Raw genomic sequence first — 25,682 nt, forward strand, 5'->3', positions numbered from 1 at the left:
TATATATACACACACACACACACACAGAGCGCACTTAACAGACAAGCATTTTGGAAGCAGCTCCTTTAAATTTCTCCAAGGCTGGAGTGCATTCCCCCACCCCCTCTGTCAGACCACACTCCTTCTCACTCCAGACACTTTAACTCACAGGGAGAAAGCGATACTTGCAGCATCCATGGGGAATCCTTGGAGAAGTTTTTAAAGGACCTGCTGCTTCCAAAATGCATTTCTTTTACATTGCAAAAGTGCTCCCAGGCTCGATTCACCCCCACCTCCTCTGTCACCCCCACCCCCTCTTTCTCACTCCAGGCACTTTAACTCACATGGGGAAGGGGAAAGCGATACTTGCAGCATCCATGCCTTTCTTCCTTTCCCCTGGGGAGAAAGAGGACATGGGGAACAGAAAGCTAGGAGAGCGATTGCAAGTGAGCGACCGGGCGACCGGGTTGGAGGCGTAGCCAGCCAGGGGTCACCACCGGTTCGGCGACCCACGCCAAATAACCGCTACTGGTTCGCCCGAGTAGGTGCGAACCAGTTGAATACCACCTCTGTAGCCAGAAATCTGTATTATATTATTGAAAAACTGTAATCTAACTAGTGGACAGAACATTGTTTGGTTTTGGTTTTGATTTGGTTGTCTAACAACTACTTTGAAACTGTTGCATAACATTGACTAAGTGGTCATAATATAGAGAAATGCACAGAACAATGAATCAAGAATAATCCCGCTGATTTACTTGACCCAAATAGATATTCCTATTATTCTTTGATCTTTGGTTTCAGTGTAAAATAACATTGTTCATCATAATAAGAAGTCACCAACTATTAGAGCTCCCGTCTTCTTTACACATTGTCTTTCTTCTCTTCAGAACTCCAACTTTGCATCTCCTGTTCAGCTCAGTCTCTTGTTCCTCTCCTGGTAACTTAGAGTGGTTTCTTTGCAAGCACATGAAAACTATTTGCTGATTATTTTCTTCCCCGTGCCTCTAGTTCCTAGTTGTGTCTCTCATGGTCTTTGTCTGTTGATTCTCTTCCTTTAAAAGAGTTGCCTCTCTATGACAGTTCTTCTAATGCTTCCTTTCTTGGTTATGATAAACCTTATTCTTCATTATGATCTGAAGTGTGGTCACTAGTAGCATTTTTATTTTCCTTTCAAGCACTTCAGCAAGCTTGAATTTTCTGCAGATATATGTCACATACAGTATATGCATATCTTCCTAAAAACAAACATGCCCCAAGCATTGCTAATCATGACTACAAAGCCATGCTCCATTGTATTTGTTTTTCAGTTAAGCAAGGCATAAATACTCATCTAAAAAGAAAATTGATTAGGAACCTTCTTTGCTGAATCCAACATAACAATACAGTCCCTGAAGTGTAATGGTTCCTATGTAATTTCATAATTTCATAGCTTAAGTGAAGAAAGGACAAAAGAGTTTTACTTTTGTTCATCACTGCATGATAGGGTGCATGTAGGCAAAGTATTGCTTACCAAGCATTACCAAACAATCATTCTTTGCATGTGTTTATTCTATTATAATAAAAGGTGCTGATTTATGAACTTTTGATCTATTTTATATCAAATCCATGCATAATCATGAAACATGGGTGGTTTTGGATTATACTTTCCCCATTTCTCCTAACTTACATCACAAAATAATTGTGAAGAGTATATGATATAATACCAAATTTTGTGAAATGTATATAACAATCATAACAGTAATTCTAATATTTTTATTATAAGTAGCACTGTAGATCTCAAAGATCTAAACTTCCACTTGAAGAAAATTTTACAGCATTTCTTATATACAATTATTCATCCTTTGCTTTAAACATTTCTTAACACTTTTCTAGTCAAAGAGGTCATTCTATTATCGAAGATTCTTTAATCAGCACTATTTAGGGGTCTTCAAACTTGACAGCTTTAAGACTTGTGGACTTCAACTCCCAGAATTCCTCCTCCAATCCATGTTAGCTCAGGAATTCTGGGAGTTGAAGTCCACAAGTCTTAAGTTTGCCAAGTTTGAAGATCCTTGGATATTAATCGGTGAGATATACTGCAGGATAAGGATGAATTTCTCTCTCAAAAGACTTTGCTAACCACAAAGCCGGACCCCTTGCGCGGAAGGCAGAGCTTTGTTTTGGTTGACACCCGGGCTGAAACTCAGGAAAAATTGTTGGCCACTGCGTGCCCTGAAGGGAAAACACAAAGCAAAACATCACTGCTTCCAGGTAAACTTCAGAGGGTCCCATGGCAACCAGAGGAAACTCCCCTCAGGTTCTCATATCTTCCAACGGCGGCAGCCGCTGACTGCCAGCGAAGCTCTTTGCCAAACTCCGTGATACGTCCAAAGCCTCTTCATCTCGCCCCTCCCCTCCCGATCTCGTCCCCAAACGTATTGGGTCTCCAAAAGCTGCGAAAGTTGAGCTTTTGTGGCTTTTGGGAGCTTCTTAGGCGTAACCCTCGGCGACTGAGCTCCGCTAATTGCGCGCTTTGCTTCTCTCGCCAGGGGAAAAAGAAAAGAATGAGCTAGAAGAGAGCTCCGGCGTGGTGAATGTGGAGAATCGGGAAAGGTTCTCAGAGCAGCATCAGGAGGGAGAAGGAGGCGAAGAAGAAATGGAAGGAAAGGAAGAGGATGCAGAGATTGGTGAGTAAGGAGATTGGGAGAGAGGCAAACAAGAGGACAAGGAGAGCATAGCAAATTTGAGCAAGGGAGGGATGGAAGAGGTTCCTTCAATGTAGATTGGACCTAGAAGTTTTTCTCCTCCGCAAATGATAGCTGGATATTTTGGGAAAGATTGCAAACAGTTTGGACAGGCAGCTTATCTGTTGAGGAAAGTTTTGCTTCTGAAAGCTTGCGGGCTCATTCCCCCCCTCCAAGACATGATTGACTGATGGTATAATTATGGAAAAAGGATTCCAGCTCCTTCCCGGAGGGATTTCAGTGCTAGTCGTCCCCCCCGTCCCCCGTCCCCCCACACACAAACACACTTCTCACACTGAACTGGAATATCTGCAAAACAAACTATTTCAAGGGGCTTTGGAAAGCAGCTGGCATGGTTTTGGGATTTCCCTTGACCTTTGGATTTAAAGAACAGTGAATACTTCACCAAACAGTGATGAGTCAAAGAATAGTGGTCAACTGGAGATGAAGGGACACTGTAAAAAGGAATCTTTTTATCAAACAGTCAAGATTACCAGCAGTGCTGTTCTTTTCTCCACATGAAAAAAAGACCCATCCAACAGAAAAGAGGAAAGTGGATGACTGATTGTGGTGCAGAACTCAGGAAGTCAGGCATTTGAAAGCTTGGTAATGCTGCATTGTGGCCAGCTTCCTAAGGTAACATTAGAACGAATCCAGGAGCATCTATTATTGTTATGATGATGATTGGTCACATAGTCAGCCAGGTGTTTAGACTGGATTTGGCATTTTATGCATCTATCCATCTGTTTGGCATTTTATCCACTTCCCTACAGACCAGGAATAGACAGAAGTTGTGTAAGAATGTTAAAGAATCTTCGTAGGATGTAAGCTGTTCTACAGTTACCTCTGCAATTAACTGATGGTGATTTTTTTTTTCAAAATTTATGGTGTTCAAGTAAAGCTCCAGATATTTTGGAATTGCACCCAAGGTGTCTCTTACTGTTGATATTGCAATGTCCACTATCCAGACTTTTTAAATATTTCTTATCAACAATTGTTAAGCTTGGAATGTTGTATGACAGATGGTTGGTCTATTTGAATTCTAAAGTCTGAAAACATTTTAGATTCTTCATTTTCTATTACTTTGTCTGCATTGTGATCCCACCAGTTCCTGCTTTCTGGCAAATGGTATTTCTTGAAAATGTTCCAATGCACCATTGTTATTACTTTGCCATGCTGTTATTTGAAATGAGTCTGTGTGATCTTCTTATAGGAGCTAACTAGGTGGTCCACTGTTTCTTTCTTCCACATTGCAGAGAAGACATTTGATGTTTGTTGATGTCTTCTCACTGCTTTAAATATATTTGTTCTTGTGGTTTGGTCTTGGGCAGACAGAATTAGCTTCTTTCTCTCTTTCTTCAACATTCTTGTTCTTATCCATCATCAGTTATTTTATTATCTGCTTTACCTGCAAGTTTTAAAAAATATACTAGCTATCCTTTGCCTGGTTTTTCCAGTTGCAATGTATAGCTGTGAAAGTTGAACCATAAGGAAGGCTGAGTGCCAAAGAATTGAGGCCTTTGAACTATGGTGCTGGAGAAAGCTCCTGCGAGTCCCTTGGACTCAGGTGGGCTTCAAATTTTTTAGCAAGGGGCTCTCTGCCCAAATGACTGGGTGGGTGGGCGTGGCTGGGTGGTCATGTGGCTGGGTAGGTGTGGCCAACTCAATGTCCCTTCTTTACTCTAATTACATACATACATACATACATACATACATACATACATACATACATACATACACCAAAAAGTTCTTTGTTATTTCATGCATTTAATACTTAAATAAAAGACTGGGTGAACCAGGCTTAATAGCAATGACTGTGAGAGGGATCATGGAGTCTTAGTGGAGTTTCAGGTGAGTTACATGATTCTTATTATTTGGGAATTAATTCCCTCAGAGGCTAGCTAGTGGCTATGTTATCTGATTTTCTCAATGACTCTCCCTCACAAGCACTTAGTGGATTGTTTATCTAGCTTGTAACACTTTTAGGAGGTGTGAAATGCTCTTGGCTGAACACCCAGAAGTTCAGTTAAGCCTATTAAGAGCTTTCCATTGCTGCTTGTCTTTCTGAGGTTACTGGGGGCTCTCTGAGCCCTGCAGAGTCTTATCTAGGGGCTCTCCCGAGCCCCTGCGAGCCCCCAGCAGCCCACCCTTGCTTGGACTGCCAGGTGATCAAACCGGTCAGTCCTAGAGGAGATCAACCCTGGCTGCTCTTTCGAAGGCCAGATTCTGAAGATGAAACTCAAGTACTTTGGCCATCTAATGAGAAGGAAAGACTCAACAGTCTAATGCTGGGAAAAATGAGAGCAAAAGAAGAAGGGGACAACAAGTGGAGAAAGTGCTTGAGAGGAGAAAGTTTTTCTTGGCTCCTAGGACTCTAAGACATATTTAATAAAATTCCTGAAAAGTATGACTTTCTGAATAATACCTGCCAGAAGAGGAAAAAAGCAGCTGTTTGATGGTGCTGAAAGGATAGCTTTCCCTCTTTTCCTACGGAATAAATAACTGGATATTAAGAAACCTATTTCTTTTAGGTGAAAATTGGTTTTAAGTGATGAGTGGGAAGAGAGAGGATTAAAAGAAAATATTTATATGCTAAGACTTTGTTGGAGCAGATGCCTTAAGGATTTGAAGACTAGAAGATATTGCAATAAGATTTTAAACAGATTTGGACTTTCTTTCTTTTTGATTGATATTACCCCAGAAGGAGAAAGTGAGAACTCTGCCTTGGTTTGGACTGACTGATAACTTTGGGACTGTTTTATTTTTTTATTTTCTTTTGAATATTCTGGTTGTTGTAAGAAGAAAGAAGGGGAAAAGAAAAGAAAAGATTTATAATGGCTCTTTCTGTTGAGGAACTAAGAAAAGAATATGAACAAACAAAAAAAATGGTAAAGATGGTGTGGAAGAAGCTTTCCTTTTTTTAGAAATGGCGCACTAACTATCAACAAACATTACAACAGATGAAGACAGCAGAGGAACAAGAAAGAAAGGAAGGAGCCATTTTTAATGAATTTCAGAATTTGATCAAGAAAGAAGGAAGAGAGAAAAGAAGAAAACTAAAGGACTTAAGATCTAAAAAAACATTTAAGAAAGGGAAAAATAAGGTGCAAAACCAACATGATGATAGTAAACAAAAGGGAAAAGGAATACGACAGAGAAGGGAAGCCGGTAAGGCAGAGGCTAGAAGAAGGGGGTAGAAAGGTTTGTTGGGAGAAGAAAGAAAGGAAAAGGTGGAGAAAAGCTACAATGTTTTGAAATTAAATGGAAAAAAGGAATTTTTATGGATAATGGATAAAGTATAATTTTTTAAAAAAGATTTTGCAAGGTACATAAGATGAGATGGTAGTATTGTAATGGTTTAAGAGTTGATAAGCGATTAAAATGTTACAATGTTTAAAAATGATTGGCTTTAAAATTTAATAATAGGGAGGTTTAGAATACTGTTTTAATTAAAGAGTTTAATAAGATTATGGTATTGATGTTATTATAAAAATTTTATTATAGTATCTTTTGTTAATATTTGGATTTATTGTCTAATTATGTACTTAATTATTTTGGATGTATTAGTTAGATAGAATGTACCAAGCAAAATCGGATTGGGTATTGGATATTATTTTAAAGATTAATTTGATTAACTTAGGGGAGATAGAAAGGCATCATACTCTGATTAATGATTTCAGGAGAAACTTATTTTCTTCTTTTTATAAGGAATGAGACAAAGGGATGATAAAAAATGGACAAAAGATACAAATATAATGATTCAAACTAAGATGATTAATTAAGATAGAATTAAGAAGGGTGAAATATGTGGAGAAGTTAATATAGAAGGCTTAGAATGGTAAATAAAATAAGTAATGATATGTAAGATGAGCATGAATATAATTGAAGTCCATGAAGAGAGAGACACCTGGGTCCAAGTTACTTTCCAAAAAGATTTTTTTATGTTTTGTGTGTTGTGTGTATATGATTTTTGGGGGAGAATTAGTAAAAACTTGTAGAAATATAGAATGAGAATAATGGTAACTAAGTCAGAAAGAGATAGATGAAATAATAATAATGATATTGAATAAGAGTAAAGAGAAGTAAAGAGAAATTGAATAAGAGGTTTTGGTATGTTATATGGAAATGGTTTAATATAGAATCATAATTTATCTGACTTGTTAAATTTACAATGAAAAAAGGTTTAAACATGTAATGAATAATGATAATTTGTGTGTTTTAAAAATTAATAAAACTTGTTTTAAAAAAAAAGAAGAAGAAGGGGACAACAGAGAATGAGGGGGCCAGATGGAGTCACTGAAGCAGTAGGCGTGAGCGACCCCAGAGGATGGTAGAGGACAGGAAGGCCTGGAGGAATGTTGTCCATGGGGTTGCGGTGGGTCAGACACAACTTCTCAACTAACAACATCCTTTCCCTTGCCATGTCTCTTTTCTTCATTTTTTTTTATTGGCCTTCTTGATTTCTTTGACACTCTGTAAGTGTACTTGCTTCAATGCACCTTCTTCACTGTCTTTCAAATATTCTTTCAATGCTTCTTTTTTTCTTCAGTTATCTGGCATAATTGCAACATTCCATGCCCACCTATGCTCTTTGTCAACATATATTTTTCTGGTCTTTCTATTCACCTCCTTTATCTAAACTGCATTCTTGCATTTAATCAGAATGTCCTATAGCTATATCTAAACCTACACTATTTCTTCTTTGTCAGGAGAAATATGTCGATATTTTGCTTTTTTCTTTACAGGAATAGTTTTAACTTCTCACAATCCCCCCTTTTCTATTTTATCCTTTATTCCTGTAAACCTCCATGTAATTCCTGCAACATAATTCTAACCTCTCGTTGGCTTAATCGTTTTCCTTTTATCCCTGGTGTCTTTGGCTTAGTTACTTGATAACAGTATTTACAGCAATTACTACATACAGGCGAACATTGGATACAAAAACATGATATAAATCCTATAACAATAATAGCAATTATGCATACAAATAGGTCCTTTAGCCAGGTAAAATTTGGTAGCCATGAGATTCCACAATCTCTTAAAGGTCGAATCATCAGTATGTGTTAAGTGTGTAGTAATGTTAAGCAAAACATAAGATTTGACGGGTATTCTTCAATCCAGTATATGGTAAAAGTAGCTCTTCTTTCAGGATTCTACATTTTTATAAAATGGTGAATAACTTCCATAAAGTTCAGCACATTAATTATACAAAGACTCCATTCTACCTGATACATCCCTATGGTTTATACCTACATCATACATATGATTACACCTTGGGTGTTTACCTAACGATATCCCATCACTCAAGGTGGATCTAATACAGATTTCAGCTTCAGCTGTAGCTTCAATCAGTGTCAATGATATCTGTACCTGGGAATACTTACTCTCAGGTCCAATATGGAAACATAACTGCTGCCATGTTATAGGATAACTAGGTGAATTGGCATCCTTCAGTCTCAAGAGACTATGGTATCATGCTCTGAAAAGAAGTCCCAAAACAGCATCTAGTGTGGCTAAAAAGGCCAATTCAAGAGTGGCAATCCTTTCACACTGAGGACAGATACAGTCTGTCTCCTGTCCTGCCCCTGGATTTCTCTGGTTCCAGGACTGCCTCTTTGCCTCAGCCTGTCGAACGAGTATCTCTTCAAATTGAAGAAGGCCATGCTGCATCTTCAGCCTCCAAGCTGAACGATCAGAGATCAAGGTTTCCTAGATGTCCATTCCCAAGGCCTTTAGATCCCTCTTGCAGATATCCTTATATAGCAGCTGTGGTCTCCCTCTGGGATGCTTTCCCTGCACTAATTCTCCATACAGGAGGTCTTTTGGAATCCACCCATCAGCCATCCTTACAACACGCCCAGGCCAGCATAGACATTGCTGTTTCAATAGTATATACGTGCTAGAAATTCCAGCACGTTCCAAGACTGCACAGGTGATGCCAAGAATATGTCAGAGGCAGCGCATATGAAAGGTGTTCAACTTTCTCCTGCCATGCGTAAAGGGTCCAAGACTTGCTGCAGTACAAGAGTGTGCCCAAGACACAGGCTCTATAGACCTGAATCTTTGTATGTTCCATCAGCTTCTTATTAAGCCATACTCTCTTTGTTAGTCTGGAAAATGTGGTGGCCGCTTTACCAATCATTTATTCAGCTCAGTGTTTAAAGAGAGAATGTCAGAGATAATTGATCCAAGGTACACAAAGTCATGGACGACCTCCAGTTCTTGTGTGGGATATTTGCACAAGGTATGAAATGTACCTGTTTGGAAAACAAATCCAAAACAAATTACCACCCAAATAACTGTATTTCCCCCACTTTCAGGTAATTTCGCTATAAAATCCATAGAAATTTCTTTCCATGGAGCAGTTGGCCTGGCTACATTTTGTAGTAAGCCAGCTGGTTTACCAGGCAGCCGTTTGGCTGAGGCACAGATAGGACAACTAGCCACATACATTTCAATGTCCTTTTTCAAGGTAGGCCACCAAAATTGCCTTTTAACCAAGTGTAGGGTTTTTACAAACCCAAAATGTCCAGCAGCTTTGGAATCATGAGCTTATTGTAATATTTAGTTTCTCAACTTTGCTGGCACATATAATTTAGCCCCCATCCATGCCAATCCATCTTTAACTGTACAGTTATTTGAGTGAGCCAGGAACCAATCGTTAAATTTCAGAGCTTCTTTTAACTGTGGAGTTAAATCATTTGATAAATCAACTTCCCCTTTATTCTGGGCTCTAGTAAACATTGGAGCCACCAACTGTCTAGTTGGGACAATAGGGTGGATCATTTCTGGGCACTATTATATTGAGGCAACCTAGACAGTGCATCTGCCATGAAGTTCTTCCACCCTGGAATGTACTTCAATTAAAAATTAAACTGTTTGAAGTATTGCGCCCAGCGAACTTGCTTAGGTGACAATTTTCAAGGCCTTTTTAGAGCCTCTAAATTTTTATGATTCGTCCACACCTTAAAGGGGTGTAATCTGCGTTTAGTAGGGAGATAGGTCTATAGTTCTTGATTTGTAATGGATCGGTCTCCTCTTTTGGAACAAGTGTGATATAAGCTTCTGACCATGATTTAGGTAACCTCTTCTTTAACATAACTTCATTCATAACTTCTAGCAATGGAAAATTCAATGATTATTGTAATGTTTTATAAAATTCTGCCAGAAATCCATCTGGGCCTAGTGCCTTTCCATTATTTTGTTTCTTAAGTACTTCAGTTAGCTCCATCATCGTTATATTGCTTTCTAACATTGTTTCAATCTCTTTAGGTATCTGGGGTAAATTAGCATTCTGTAAATACTGTTTAACTCTTTCCTCATCAATATTCTCTTGTGTATATAGATTCCCATAATAATCTCGAATAATTTCCTTCTTCTCTTTACTACCATAGCAAACTTGGCCTTGGTCATCTATTAATTGCGATATTTTCCTTGATTCTTTCTCCTTTCTCAATTTATATGCTAATCATCTTCCTGGTTTATTTGCATCTTCAAAATAGTTCTGTTTGGCACCTCTAATTTTTTGTGCTAATTCTTCTTTTTCTATTAGACCCATTTTATGTTTGGTTATATCCATTTTTAACTTAATGTCTTTTCGCTGTGGCATTTTCTGTAGCTCTTTTTCGAGTTCTTTCTACTCATCTTCTAATGCCTTAGAGGCTAATCTTTTCATGGTATTTCTTTTCCTTGTATAGTCTATTATCAAGCCTCTGGCATATGCCTTCATTGTATCCCATACATTCTGGATTGATGTATCTTCTTTTTTGTTTTCTCCAAAGAAAAAGGCCAATTCTTTCTCCATCCACTGTGTGAAGTCTTTTCCCTTTAAAATAATATTATTTAACCTCCATCTAGATCTTCTTCTTTGTCCTTTCCATTTAATTGTCATTGGATTGTGATCTGCCCAAGTACTTGTTTCAATATTTAGTTCTTGAATATTAGTTAACAATTCTCACCAAACTCAAGAAAAGGGAGGCTAGAATCATGAGCGGATTTCTGCCCCTCTGACCGTCCTTGCCTTGCCACCCTTTCGGGGTGCTCGAGTCTTGGAGAGACCCGTGCCGGTGTGGGGGAACCTCGGGCTGCAGTGTGGGGAAAGCAAACCCCCTGCAACGAAGAGGAAGCCCTCCAGAGCCCAACGATCAAGAACAGCCTCCTAACAATGGAGGCTCCGAAGTCCGGACTGCCACTGATGGGAAGAAAAGAGTGAGTGAAAGTTTGCAAGCTCGTGGGGAAAGAGAGTCGTGGTTAAAGACAGTGGCAGAGAAGATATTTGACTGACAATAGACTGATTTCAGGCTGTTAAATACTGTGCGAATGCCTGCTGTGAGCTCTAAGAGAAAGCGGCTACAAAAGAATTGGTCTAGTGAAAGTGAAAGAGCTTGGCAGGCAGAAGAGAGTCGGAAATAAAAAAGAAGTAAAGAGAATTTTGGAAGTCTGAAGACCAGCACGGGGGGGGGGGGATTAAAAAGACTCTATTATCACTAACATTTGGATTGAAGCTATTAAATCGGAGCCAGAAGCAGAATGAAGCCAATCGGGGGGAAAGACAGAGCAGCGCCATAGGCGGTATCCAGAACGCTGAAGTGGCTACAACAAAGTAACAGATCTAACTGTCTGAAGGGACACAATCTAATCTATAAACTCTGGGAAAATTGAGAACCGGTCCTAGCAGAGGAGACAGTTCCTTTTCTATTTGAAGGAGATCAGAACAATTGATTTAAAGAACACTAAAATATAAGTAAAAGAGGAAGTCTTTAAACGAGTGGGAACATTGCTTACTGGCAGCTGTTACTCAGCAAATCTTCATTTGCCATTTCCGGTGTGCTCGAAGTGGAAGCTTCCAAAGTGAAAAGCGGAAACAAAAACTCTTGTCTTTGGAATTTTCTTTTTTCTTTTCCTCTACCCTTTTCTGTGTGTACATACTTACTAAAATAGCCTCTCTTCTTTCTTACTTGTTGATGGTATGCTATGTTGAAATATGCTTGCTTTTTTCCCCTCTGATTTCCTCTTGATAAATATGTACATTTAGTAAAGAAATATTAGAGTGTTAAAATATTGGATTAATTAATTTAGTTAAGTTATTATTAATAGAGATTGTTATAATTTGAATGGGAATATAGGGGAGACAGTAAGAATATTAAGCATTAGTTATTTAACAATCTTAGAGCTCTCTAGACCAATATTATATTTCATTGTGTGGGTTTATCTGTGAATGTAATATATTTTGTAGTTAAGGTTACTTTATATTGAAGTTAAACTAGAGAAAAATATATACACTTTACTAATTAGTTAAGAATATAGCTACTTAATAGATTGATAGATCTTGGTCAATTTTAGTTACAGAACTAAGAATACTGAATGCCAATTTGGAATAATATATTTAGTATTGTACAACAACAAAAACAAATTTTAAAGGAAATGACTACTACAACTACCACTGCTCTGAAATCTGGTAGGAAGGTTAATCCCACAATAACGACCACTTTGGAAACAACTTCACCCATGGCACAAAAAACAATAGAGGAAACACTACCAACAGAGAAGTCAACTAGCATCTCGAATGTGAATATCCAAGCAATGTTCCTAACTTTACAGGACTCATTGACAAGATTGCAAGAAACAATGATTAAAAACCACAGTGAAACAAGGACAGATATCAATGAATTGAAGGAAGAAATGGGGAAACTAAAGACAGAAATCAAAGCGGACATTTCCAAAGTAGAGGATAAAGTGGGGGTGTTGCAGCAGGCCTTGGAGAAAAATGAAGTTATAATAAAAGAAGTAGAGAAAAGAACCGAACGAACGGAAAGGGAATTAGAAAGGGTGGATGAAGATCTCAAAAGCATGAGCAAAGAAATGGAGGACTCCCTTGTCCTCCTAGAAATGGACAAGGCAGCAACTTACCTAAGATTCCAAAATGTGGCAGAATCAAAAGAAGAAGACCTGGAATACTTGATGGCAGAAATACTGGCCGGTTTATTGAAGATGGATAAAGATGAAATTCAAAAAGAGTTTGATGAAGTCTACCGGTCAATACAAACTATGCAAGACGCCACAAATGTTCCAGGGAAGTACACATACGATTCACTAGAAGATGTGTTCGAGACATGATATATAGAACCTCAAGAGATAAAACAATAACCTACAAAGAGAAAGAAATTGTGATTCTTAAACAGATACCGAGGAGAATAAGGGAACAAAGGCGTGACTATAAATTTCTGGCAGCATATTTAAATCAAAAAGAATCACATTTAAATGGCTTATTCCAGAAGGAATGTTAGTGTCGTGGAAAGAGAGGAAAATCAAAATAGATACTATGGAAAAAGCCCAGGATTTTTACGAACGGATGGTGGGCCCACAGGAGCAAAGTAGTAGGGAGGAATTGGACACAAAGTTTCAAGAAGAATACAGTGGACATAAAAATAGAACTGGAACGGTAGGAAACCAAGAAAATACCTATCCACAACAAAAGACAGAAGGAACTACATCAACACAAGCGCAAGAAGAGAGAGGAATTGTTACACGACAAAGAGCAAAACAAAACTAAATAGATGGGAGAAGAAAAAAAATTACTATCAATAAACATAAATGGTTTAAATTCAACAATTAAGAGAAAAAGGATATTATCTAAATTAATTAAACATAATGCAGATATAATGTGCCTGCAAGAAACCCATATAAAGAAGAAGGATGAAAAATATTTTGAATGCCCGAAATTAGGAAAGTTATTTACCACACCAGCAGATGAGGAGAAAAAGAAGGGAATCGCAGTATATGTGAAAGAGGATTTGAAATCTGAGCTAATATGGTCAGACTTAGAAGGAAGGACTCTGGGTTTGCAGATCTGGATTAATGATATTCCAATTCTTTTAGTAGTAATATATGCCCCAAATGGAGACCAAAAAGAGTTTTTTAAACACCTATATGGAAAATTGGTTGAATTGCAAAAAAGAAATATTTGCATAGTAGGGGACTTCAACTCCATTGCTGATTTCCAAAATGATCACAGTAATGCCGGGAAGAATAAAAAGGGGAAGAGAGAGCTCCCCAAGATTTGTAGGAAATGATGAAAGAGCTAAATCTGACAGATATATGGAGAAGATTACATCCTGAAAAAAGACAATTTACATTTTATTCAAATCCCCACCAAACATGGACACGGATCGATATGGCATGGATGAGTGGGGAAATAGCAAACGAGACAAAAGAAGTGGAAATTTTGCCTAATGAATGGGCAGACCATAATCCAATACAGGTAATATGGAAGGGCAGGGTAAAACCAAAGAAAAGATGGACCTTAAACACTCAATTAATAAGAGAGAAAGAATACATTAATAAATTAAAGGAGGAATTAAATTTTTTTATTAAAGAAAATGATAATGGAGAAACCACGAAACAAAATGTCTGGGATACGATGAAGGCGGTTATAAGAGGCACAACAATCTCTTATAACGCCAAGAGAAACAAGGAAAAATATTCCCAACAAAACAAATTACAACAAAGAATTAAGGAGCTAGAAACCCTTCTACAAAATAACCCAAAAGAACCCAAACTGCAAAATCAGATAAGTATAGCCAAACACAAACTGAATTTAATTGATCAAGAGAAAATGACTATGAATTTGAACTTAACCAGACAAATCTATTTTGAACATGCCAACAAGCCAGGAAGATGGCTATCTTATAAATTGAAAAAAAAAGAAAGAGAAGAGATTGATATACCAGTTAATAGATAGCAAAGGAGATACATACCAGGAAATAGAACAGAAAAAAGAAATCATTCATAAATACTTTGAAGATTTATACAAAAGAGAGGATGTCAGTGAAGATAGAATAAGGAATTATCTAGATGAAGTAAAGGATAAGGCAATTGGGGAAGAAATGGCTGAACTATTAAATAAAGACATTACTGAATCGGAATTGAAATCAGCAATAGAGAGCCAGAAAAATAATAAAACCCCGGGCCCAGACGGGATCCCAGCGGAGCTGTACAAGGCAATAGCAGATCAAATCGGACCACTTATGGTGGAAGTCTTTAATGACGTTTTACTGGCAGCCAGGATGCCGGACTCATGGAGGGGGCCGTTGATCTCGCTGATCCCGAAGGAGGATACAGATCCCAGATATATAAATAATTACAGGCCGATTTCACTTTTAAATACTGATTACAAAATATTCACACTTATTATAGCAAACAGATTAAAAAGGATCTTAAATTTGTATATACATGTAGACCAAAACGGATTTCTCCCAACTAGGCAAATAAAGAACAATTTAAGAATAGTATTAGACGTACTAGAATTTTACGAAGCTCACCCCGAGAAACAAGTAGCAGTTATGTTCCTAGATGCAGAGAAAGCTTTCGACAATCTAAATTGGCAATTTTTAATTCAAAAAATTTATAATTTTAATTTGGGCACCAAATTTGAAAATATTATAACAACTATATATGATACACAACAAGCTAATATAATAGTGAATGGGGAATGCACCCGCCCAATAAAGATAGAAAAAGGAGTGAGACAGGGTTGCCCACTCTCTCCCCTGCTCTTCATATTAGCATTAGAGACATTATTAACACGAATTAGGCGGAATTCAGATATAAAGGGATTAACAGTTAAGAAAGAGGAATATAAATTGCAAGCATTTGCGTACGACATGATTTTCGTCATTGAAGAACCAAAAGACAGGGGACCAAAATTGATGAGTGAATTAGAGAAATTTGGAGCAGTAGCTGGACTTAAAATCAACAATGGAGGCAATGATTCACCCAAACAATTTGGAGCTTACCAAAATGATTAAATACAAAGACTTATTAGACCCACAAGGAAATTTGAAACCGAGGCTGGATCTTCAGGAGCAAGGACATAAAATTGATCAATGGGTTTACCTTCAGATTCAAAGCAGATATAAACAAGACAAAAAAGAATTCGGAATTAATAACAAACTGTAACAGTTAGATAAAATTTTATTAGGATCAAATAAAAAAAACATAACAAAATTTTATAACTACTTATTAGAAACAGAACTAGAAGAAGAAATTGTAAAAGGAAATATGATTGCTTGGCGTAAGAACGTAGGGCGCAGCATCACATTAGCGGAATGGGAGAAAGTTTGGGGCAGAAACAATAAGATTACCAAATCGGCAGCATACAAGGAAAATCTTTATAAAATGTTTTATAGATGGCATCTCCCCCCTTCGAGATTAGCGAAGATGCACCCCAACATGAGTCCGCATTGCTGGAAGTGTAGGAAAAAAGAAGGAACCTTTTTCCATATGTGGTGGTCTTGTGCAGAAACCCAAAAGTATTGGAAGAAAATCAAAACTTGGTTGGAAGAAATCACCAAAGAGCAGATCGAATACAAACCAGAGTCCTTCCTACTAGGGATTTTTGATAAGCAAATTTCCAAAAAAGCCAAATACATAACAATACACATTTTAACAGCGACCAGATTAGCCTTCGCTCAACACTGGAAACAACATCAAATTCCATCAGAAGAAATGATTATTTAAAAAATCTCAAAATGCGCAGAAATGGATAAATTGACTTTGGCGCTAAAAAACAAAGATACTTCACTATACTACGATAGCTGGAATTGTTGGTATAATTGGATTGACCAAAGATAAATTATATATCATAAGGCATAAAAGAAAAGTATCAACCCATAATAACGAGGTAGCGATATAAGTTAAAAACAGGTGTGGTTATATGACACAAGTTAAGGTTATGAAAACAAAAGAAGATCTTGCAAACTGTTAAAATAAGAATACTTTTTATCTTGTAACCTCTTTCTTTCTTCCCCCTTTCTTTTTCTTTCTTTTCTCAAAATTCTTTCCCTCTCTTCCTCTTCTCTCTTCTTTCTTTTTCTTTCTTTTGCTTATTTGTGTATGTATTGTGACTGGTTTTAATTGTAAAAATTAATAAACTATATAAAAAAAACAATTCTGTTGACATCCATATCATATCTATTCTGGACCATGATAAGTGTCTATTTGAGTAGAAGGTTTATTGTTTAGTTTTAGCATTTCTTTCTCTCCATGTATCTTTTAAGTTTATTTCATCTACCATTTTAAAAAAATATTTAGGGAGAGTCTTTCTATTTTGCTTTATTGTTTTCTGTGCTGTGTAGTCCAGTTTATTGTCTACAATTCCATTAAAATCTCCCATCATAACTATATTAACATAGTCCAGTTCAACTATTTTCATATGTAATTTTTTATAGAATCCTTCTTGTTTGTCATTCGGGGCATAAATTGCAATCAGGAGTGTTTTCGTATTATTGTCCATTATTTCCACCATTAATATTCTTCCGTCGTCATCAGTATAAATCAATTTTGCTGAGATGGTCTCTTTAATATATAAAACCACTCCTCTTTTCTTACAGTGTGTCAAGGGAGTGAATATTTTCCCTAATTTTGGCTGTATCAACAGTTGTTCATATTGTTTTTTAATATGTACTTCTTGTGGGCAGATTATATCAAATTTTAATTTCTCTAATTTATGAAAGATTTTCCTTCTTTTAATGGCTGAGTTAAGTCCATTTATATTAATTGTAATCAATTTTTTTCTCTTCCATGGTTATATTTTATAATTAGGTTTGACAGCTCTCATGGATCTTAGTTCACGTTGTTCTTTGGCTTCCTCCTTTCCACCTACTGCACCTTCCTTTTTTTCAGTCATCATTTGGGAGTCCTCTTGGAATTCAATTAGTGAAATTTCTTTTTCTGCCTCTTCCTCCCCACTGAAAAATTCTGTGTAAAATGATTCAGCTTTCTCAATTGAGTCAATTCTATATCTCTGTTCTTGCCATGTAAACATTAAACCTTCTGGAATCAGCCATCTATAATTCACCTCTTTTTTAAATAATAATTTGGTAAAGAATCAGTATTCCCTTCTCATCTCTCTCACTCTTCTGGGTACTTGTTTCAAGACCACAATCTCCTTATCTTTGTATTTCAATGTTTTCTCTCTTGCCACTCACAATATTTGCGTTTTAATGGCTTTCTTTGTAAATCTGATGTGAACTTCTCTTGGTAAGCTATTTCTCATCGCATATCTTGTGAAGATTCGATAAACCTCATCTATTCCATCCATCATCTTCTCTTCAGTTATTTCCAAAGCTTCAGCTAATATTTCTATCATTATCTCAGCTAGATTTTGTCCTTTTTCTTCCTCTATGTTTTGGAATGTAAGATAAAATTCTGATCTGTCCATCTCCCATCTCAGCATACCACTTTTATCTTGTTCAACCACAGTTAATCTGTTATCAATGTCTCCAATCTTCTTGTCTCTTTGTTTATCTTCTTCAATTTTTTGGAGTCTCTCATCATACTTCATCATCATTTGTTGGATGTTCTCCACTTTTTCATCGGTTTTCCCTGTTCTTTGTTCAATGTTCTCTGTTCTTTGTTCAATGTTCCCTATTCTCTTTTCAATATTCTCTGATCTTGTTTGAATATTTTGAATTCCTTGCATAATCATCTGCAGTCACTTTTTCTTGTTCTTTTTCTTGCCTTAATATTGTCTGTATTGAACGTTGTCCTCCAGATGGTGGAGAGGAAGAAGTGGAAGTTGAAGAACCAGGAGCTGTTAATTTCCTACTCATTTTGAGGAGTTCAAAATCTTCAGGTTCTTCTAAACCCTTCAGAAGATTCTGAAACAGCACAGCAATCTAGGACTGGAAGGGATCTCGGAGGTCATCTTCTACTCCAACCCCCTGCTCCAGAAGGAGATCCTTACAGAATCATAGAATAGCAGGGTTAGAAGGGTGTGTGTGTGTGTGTGTGTGTGTGTGTGTGTGTTTCAGGTGGGTTCCTAGCTTTGGAAGGAGAGAGGGAAGGAGGAAAGGAAGGGACAGAAAGAGAGAGAGAAAGAGAGGGAGGGAGGGAGGGAGAGAGAAAGAGAGAGGGGAGAGAGAAAAAGAGGGAGAGAAAGAGAGAGAGAGGGAAAAAGCGAGAAAAAAGAGGAAGGGAAAAAAGAGAGAGAGAAAGAAAGAAAGAAAGAGGAAAGGAGAGAAAGAAAGAGAGAGAGAAAGAGAAAGAAAGAGAAAGAAAGAGAGGGAGAGAGGAGAAAGTGAATGAGATATATGAATAGATAGATAAATACATGGAAGAAGGGAGGGAGAGAGAGAGAAAAAGGAGAAGAAGGAAGGGCACAAACCCTGGCTTCAGAAGACTCTTTGAAGCAGCATAGCAATCTAGGGCTGGCCTGCAAGGGATCTCAGAGGTCATCTAGTCAAACCCCCTCTTCCAGCAGGAGATCCTTACAGAATCATAGAATAGCAGGGTTAGAAGTGTGTGTGTGTGTGTGTGTGTGTGACTGTCAAAACTCCAAAAACAGGTCAAGTAGCTCTGGGAAGATCAGCCACAAATTAGAACACTTGCTAAGCAACCGGCCATTAAGTGAGGACCACTTGTATTTGGTTTGCCAGTCACATGGCCACATGGCCATGCCCACCCAGTCACATGGCCACAAAGCCACGCCCATCTGGTCACATAACCAAGCCACACCACCCAGTAACATAACCACCAAGCCACACCCACAAATTAAGCCACGCCACAGAACCGGTAGTAAAAATATTTGAATCCCATCACTGGTTTTGAGGGTAGGCATTGAAACAGTTTATGTCCGGGATGTGAGGAGTCTGCAAATATTTTCACAGCCTCTTTTTGACTTGAGCATTATATAGTATATTATTATAAATAATAATAATAAATATTATATATTCATCATTATTCCTACTTTATTTCTCCTCTATACATATTTAGTGAGATACATGGTTTTATGCAATATGAAATTGTATCCTGACAACGTGAAGTCTGTTTGAATCAGCCTTGTTGATCCATTTCATTTTCCTCCATATATTAAAGCTGCATCCAGGGCTGGGAAAATTAAGATTCAATTGTGTAATTGCCTAAGTGATAGTCTGAATGATAGATATCAATGGGTAACCCATGAAATTTGACTTATTCCCAAATAGAGCCTACATTTCTTTTAGTCTTTGAAGACTTGGAACAAATTGTTATTCCCAATTATGAAACAGAACCTGGCCAGCAAGCTCTTCATATGCCTGAATTGGTAGGTACTAACTTATTATTCTTATAAAATTTATCATATAGTTCACATAAAGATATGCAAACAAATTTGAATTTCTCATAGGATATTTTAGATTTGGGTTGTAGAATGAAAACTGTTTAAAGGGCTTTTTTAAATGTGGCCTTCAGCATTAAAAGTTCTAAATAATGTACTATTGGAACAATATGAAATAGTGATAATTTTATATTTTGGATTTGAATTTGTACATTGTTATTTTTGCTCTTCTAGCTCCTGCAGTGACATCGAGTACAGTTTCAGTTTTGGGAGTTTCACTCCTGGCAAAATTTCAATACTACAATCTGTTGAACGATGGGGGGGAAGCTCGTCTGAGGCCTTCTCACTGAATACCTCCTTTAAATCCCAATATTCTTCAGGAGTTTTCTTCTCCCCCCTCAGTTTCTCAGTGCCAGTGGAAGCCAATCCACCATCACCCAAGACTAGGCACGCATGCCCCCAACTATCTCAATTCCAACTACAGCTGGACTTAAATGGAAGCTACTCATGCAAGAAGCCTTGTGAATAAAATACCTGAATTTCTCCTCTTACTAAATATGGCTAAATTTGACATCATATTTGTCTGTGAAACATGGCTCAATGCATCTCTCCCTGACTCCATTACCACAGTAAGAGACTATCATGTTTACCTATCAGATTGTGAAATCTGTAGAGGAGGAGGTGTTGCTATCTTCTATAAAAAGTCCTTACATCTAAAAAACATCCAAGTTACCCAGGAACTATTCCTGAGACCATCGTCTGTGAACTGTCCTTAAATATCACATTTCTGTTCTTACTGTTACAGAGCCCTGATTATGACATCGAACATGCAAACAAGCTACACTACTAACATGGGCAGCATCCTGCCCACACACTTTTATCTTTCTTGGTGACTTCAATCTACCTCATATTAACTGGACCCTTAATGAATGTACAACTGAACCCACACATGCAAACTTATACAATGCTGTAACAAATCTGGGACTAGAACAACTAGTAACTAACAACACTAGACTTAACAACTGCCTCGATCTCATCTTCTGCAATAGTTTGAATTCAATTTATGGAATACAAATTAAAGAACCCTTTTCCAACAGTGACCACAACATGATTGACTTTTGTCTCAACATATGTCCACACAAAAATCATCACAACGATGGAATCCCCAATTATAACTTCAAAAAAGGCAACTATGATCTTATAAACAATGATCTCTCATCCCTTGATTGGCAATTTCTATTCACTGGATCAATACTGTTGAAGACCATTACAACATATTTTTACTTGAAGTCAAAAGAGTCATCAAACTATATGTACCAATAACAACTCCCAAAGCAAAAAAAAAAACAGATTACTCATAACAATAAGGAAACTTCACTCCTAAAAGAGATCACTTTGGCAGAAAAACAAATCTGGTCACGTTGCCAACTTCAAAAACCAATACAAAAATTTATGCCACCAGATAAAGACTGAATGCATCAATTATCACATTAAACAAGAGGAAAATCTTCTATGCACCAATTCCACCCGTGCTTTCTACAATTTTGTAAACAACAAACTAAAAGAATCAAGGTCCACCCCACCCCTGAAAGGACCAAATGGTAAAGACTGCAACAACAACACCATTAAAGCCAACCTCTTTAACACGGTCTTTGGCTCAGTATCTGTTAACAGCAATGGATCATGCCCAGTATTTCCTAGTCGAACCACAGATGACTACAATGATCGAATACATATTGATTTTACAGAAGACAACGTTGAAAAAACACTACGCAATCTAAAACCATCTTTATCTATTGGACCAGAAGGAATGTGTGCCTTAAAAAGGCTATCCACTTCCATAGCTGAACCTCTAAGCATAATCTTCGAAAAATCTTTCAGGACCACCTCCTTGCCAAACCTATGGTCACTAGCCACAGTCATTCCCATCTTCAAAAAGGGAGACCCCAGCCTCGTTGAAAATTACGGACCAATCTCTTTATGCTGTGTCATCTGTAAAGTCATGGAATCAATTATTAACCAATCCATTATCCTCCATTTAGAGACAAACAACCTACTCTCTAATAAACAATTTGGTTTCAGAAAAAAACTATCCTGTGATCTGCAGCTCTTACACTGCAAAAACATATGGACTACACAACTCGATCAGGGCAAAGCAATAGACGCAATCTACATAGACTTCTGTAAAGCCTTTGATTCAGTGGTACACGACAAACTACTCCTAAAACTAAAATCTTATGGTATCTCTGGACACCTGCATAACTGGATAGAAGCATTCCTGTCAAATAGACAACAAATGGTCAAAATTGGGTGCGTCCTATCAAATTCTGTACCTGTCAACAATGGTGTCCCCCAAGGCAGTGTTCTAGGACCAACTCTCTTCATACACTACATAAATGACCACTGTGATCATATTAAGAGCAACTACGTTTTCTTCACTGATGATGTAAAGCTATTCAACACCATCGACAATACTGCTACCCTTCAAAAAAACCTCAACTATGTGTCAGAATGGTCAAACAAATAGCAGCTTCAAATCTCAACAAATAAATGCTCTGTCTTACATATTGGCAACAAAAATCAGAAAATAAAATACAAGCTGAATAGTCAAGACCTTTCTGATGATCCAAACTCTGTCAAGGACCTTGGAGTTCTCATCTCTAATGATCTAAGTGCTAGAGCCCACTGTAACTACATAGCCAAAAAGGCATTAAGAGTTGTTAACCTAATCCTACATAGCTTTTTCTCTGGTAATATCACACTACTAACGAGAACATACAAAACATTTGCTAGACCAATACTTGAATACAGCTCATCAGTCTGGAACCCACATTACGTATCTGATATTAATACAATTGAGAAAATCCAGAAATATTTCACAAGAAGAGTTCTCCACTCCTCTACTCATTGCAGAATACCTTATGAGTATTCAGACTTGAAATTCTAGACCTAGAAAACCTAGAACTACGCCGCCTTCGGTCCGATCTAAGTATTGTATATAAAATTATACATTGCAATGTCCAACTGTCAATGAATACTTCATCTTCAACCCTAACAATACAAAAGCACACAATAGATACAAATTCAAGGTAAACCCCACCAAACTTGATTGCAGGAAATACAACTTCAGTAACAGAGTGGTAAATGTCTGGAATACTCTACCTGACTCTGTAGTTTCTTCCCCAAACCCCCCAAACTTTAACCTTAGACTGTCTACTATTGACCTCACCCCTTTCCTAAGAGGTCTGTAGAGGGCGTGCATAAGCGCACCAATGTGCCTACCGTCCCTATTGTTTCTTTTTTTTTATTTCTTTTTTTTTCTTATATGTATCCATTTCATGTATCCATAACTATGTTTATACTTATACCTGTTATCTTATAATTGCTTAACAAAATAAATAGATAGATGATAGATAGATAGATAGATAGATAGATAGATAGATAGATAGATAGATAGATAGATTGATTCTGGGGTTTCTGTTGAAATTGCCCCTCCCCTTCTGGGGGCTGGTCAGTACGTATGCGCAGTGATCCCCTCCTCCAGTCAACTTGGGGGTTCCATTTCCGGAGCCAGAACAAACCCAGTAGTAGGGGGCGCTCCATCCCAGGGGCAACAATAAAACACAAAGTCTCTCTATGCTTCCCCATCATCATTTCTACTGGTTCCATTATGAAATGTGCAGGGCCACCCCCAGCTACCGATCCATCCAGTTGGCAAAATGCTATGGGCGTTTTTAAAGTCTTTAGCCTTAAACCCATTTTCTCTACAACTTCTGAGCTGATTACACACCTTGTGCACCCCGAGTCTAACAAGGCCAACATTTCCCCTTGGGCTCCCGACATGGGTTCCCTTAATCTCACTGGGATTGTCATAGGGCTCTTGTTTGGATTTACCAGTGAGTCATCTTCTGATTCAAATTCACTCTCTTCAGAAGAGGTTGGAGTTCCCAGATCCTCTCCTTTCAGAGGGGCAATCTCTACAACCTCTTTAGCTTTAAGAGCCATTTCGCGAGGCTTGACTGGAGTTTTTTCAGGTTTTCTTCCTCCTTCTGGCGCCCCCTTTTTCTCCAGCTTGGTATGACAGTCTGCAGCCTGGTGACCTTCCTTCCCACATCGGAAGCATGCAGTAGTCTTGGGCTTTGCCGCCGGTCCTCCCTTTTGAGGTTTTGCAGCTTCTTGAGGGCTGGTGGTGGATGACTTGCTCCAACCAAGGCCACCCCTGCGTCTGTTTTGGGTCAGATCAATTTCCACTTCTGCTGCCAGCACGTACCACAGCTGCAGCTCACTGAGGTCTCTTCTGGCGATGCAGCTCTGATAAACATCTTCATTCAGCCCATCTTTAAAAGCTTCTATCAGGGCTCCCTGGGACCAGCCTCGAATACGGCATGCCGGCTCTCTAAATTCCTGGGTGTGATCGGCCACTGATCTCCGCCGTTGATTTATGGTTTTCATCCTAATTCTAGTCTTACGTTCAGCTAGTGGGTCTTCAAATCTGGCATGCAACGCTGTCATGAACAGATCATAATTCATCAGCTGGGGGGTGGGGCATTATCATTATGCAAAGTCACCGTCCATTTTGCAGTTGTCTCTTCCAGAGCCCTGGTAACACATCTGACTTTGGCTGCTTCCGAGGAAAAATTCTCCCCGTATTCTTTCATGTGGCTCTAGACTTGTGCCAGGAAGAAACCTAACTCCTTGGGAACCCCTCCATATTTTACTCCCAACAGAGGCACCTTTGGAGTTCTATGCCTTCTGGCAATCGCTCCCCCTGCCGGGGGCCCCTGGGATGCTGCCGCCTGTTGCACCAGCCCAAGTTGATTTATGGGGTTAGCTGCTTGGGCTCTCCTAGCTGAGGCTGCCTCCCCCTCTTCCATCTCATACCTTTGATCAATCTGAGTTCCTCCGACAGCTTCATTTGGAAGATGCAGGGCTTGAGCTAATAAACAATAATTTCTTTTATCCTCTTGCCATGGCTCTTCTCTTCTACGCCATTGGGTCATGGTCACTCCTGGAGTGGGCTCTTCCTCCAGATTCTTCCAGCCGACTCCCAGAGACCATTTGGGCTTTACAGCTGGTTTTTCATCAAGATGTAGTTCTGCTAACAACTCAGCTTCCCCTGCCGCCTCTAACAGCAGGGAAGCTGGTCCTCCAGTCACTCCCAGGTCTTATTGGTTGCTGGCTGGATTAGACATTGTGTTCAGATGCCCTCAGAAGAAATGTATTAATTCTCCGGGTAGGCTGGTAAACTGAGATTCGGAATAATGTCAGCTGGTGCTCCATTCAAAATCCAAGGAAGAAATACTTAGACTCCATTAATTAAAGAAAAGGTATCTTTTACTGGAAATCAAGTGGTAGCATCAAAAGAATTCTGAATCTGAGAAAATGAGTGCATAAATCACATATACAAGGTGATGGCAACGTTCCCACCCACAATAATTCAAACTGTCCATCCAATAAAAAGTTGTATATAACATGTGGGCATCTCCAGGTGGTGATGAGGCCTCTGTCCATTGACCTTGATATATTTTGATAAAGAACAGTACTTGCGCATAGCATAGGAAAGAAACATAAGCAAGAACCTTCCCCCTCCAACTTATACAGTTCTTTTTTGTAAAACCTCCAGCTCGCTTCCCATAACTATGTCCCTCCTCCTCCCCTCCTTTACTTATGACAGCCAAAAGATGCAAAGCAAAGGAAGGAAATCTTGAAGGCTGACAGCCACACAAATTATGTTTTGTCTGAATCTAGTAAGAAACTAGAATTTAGATGTAATGTTTGACTAGAAGTCTCAGAACATAGATGATTTTTCCTCAGTTCACAATACTCACAATAAAAAGTTATTGAGAACATATTTTTTCATGCTTATTTGCAAATCCATATTA

General features: G+C 38.2%; 1 protein-coding gene across 2 annotated transcripts in view; it reads left to right on the top strand.

The window, feature by feature from the left end:
* Positions 1-2,393: 2,393 nt before the first annotated feature.
* Positions 2,394-25,682, top strand: part of ANO6 (anoctamin 6) — an 82,179-nt gene continuing 58,890 nt past the window's right edge. The window contains exons 1-2 of one of the 2 annotated variants that reach the window (XM_087967922.1): positions 2,394-2,648; positions 19,691-19,788. In XM_087967922.1, coding sequence (XP_087824048.1) covers positions 2,618-2,648; positions 19,691-19,788 — 129 coding nt within the window. In that variant the 5' untranslated portion in view covers positions 2,394-2,617. The remainder of the gene's footprint in view (positions 2,649-19,690; positions 19,789-25,682) is intronic. The other variant, XR_015750044.1, reaches the window with a different exon arrangement.

The sequence above is a fragment of the Notechis scutatus genome, chromosome 6, assembly GCF_049901735.1.
Source record: "Notechis scutatus isolate UNSWTSFEM ecotype Mainland chromosome 6, rNotScu1.2, whole genome shotgun sequence".
Classification (NCBI taxonomy): Eukaryota; Metazoa; Chordata; class Lepidosauria; order Squamata; family Elapidae; genus Notechis; species Notechis scutatus.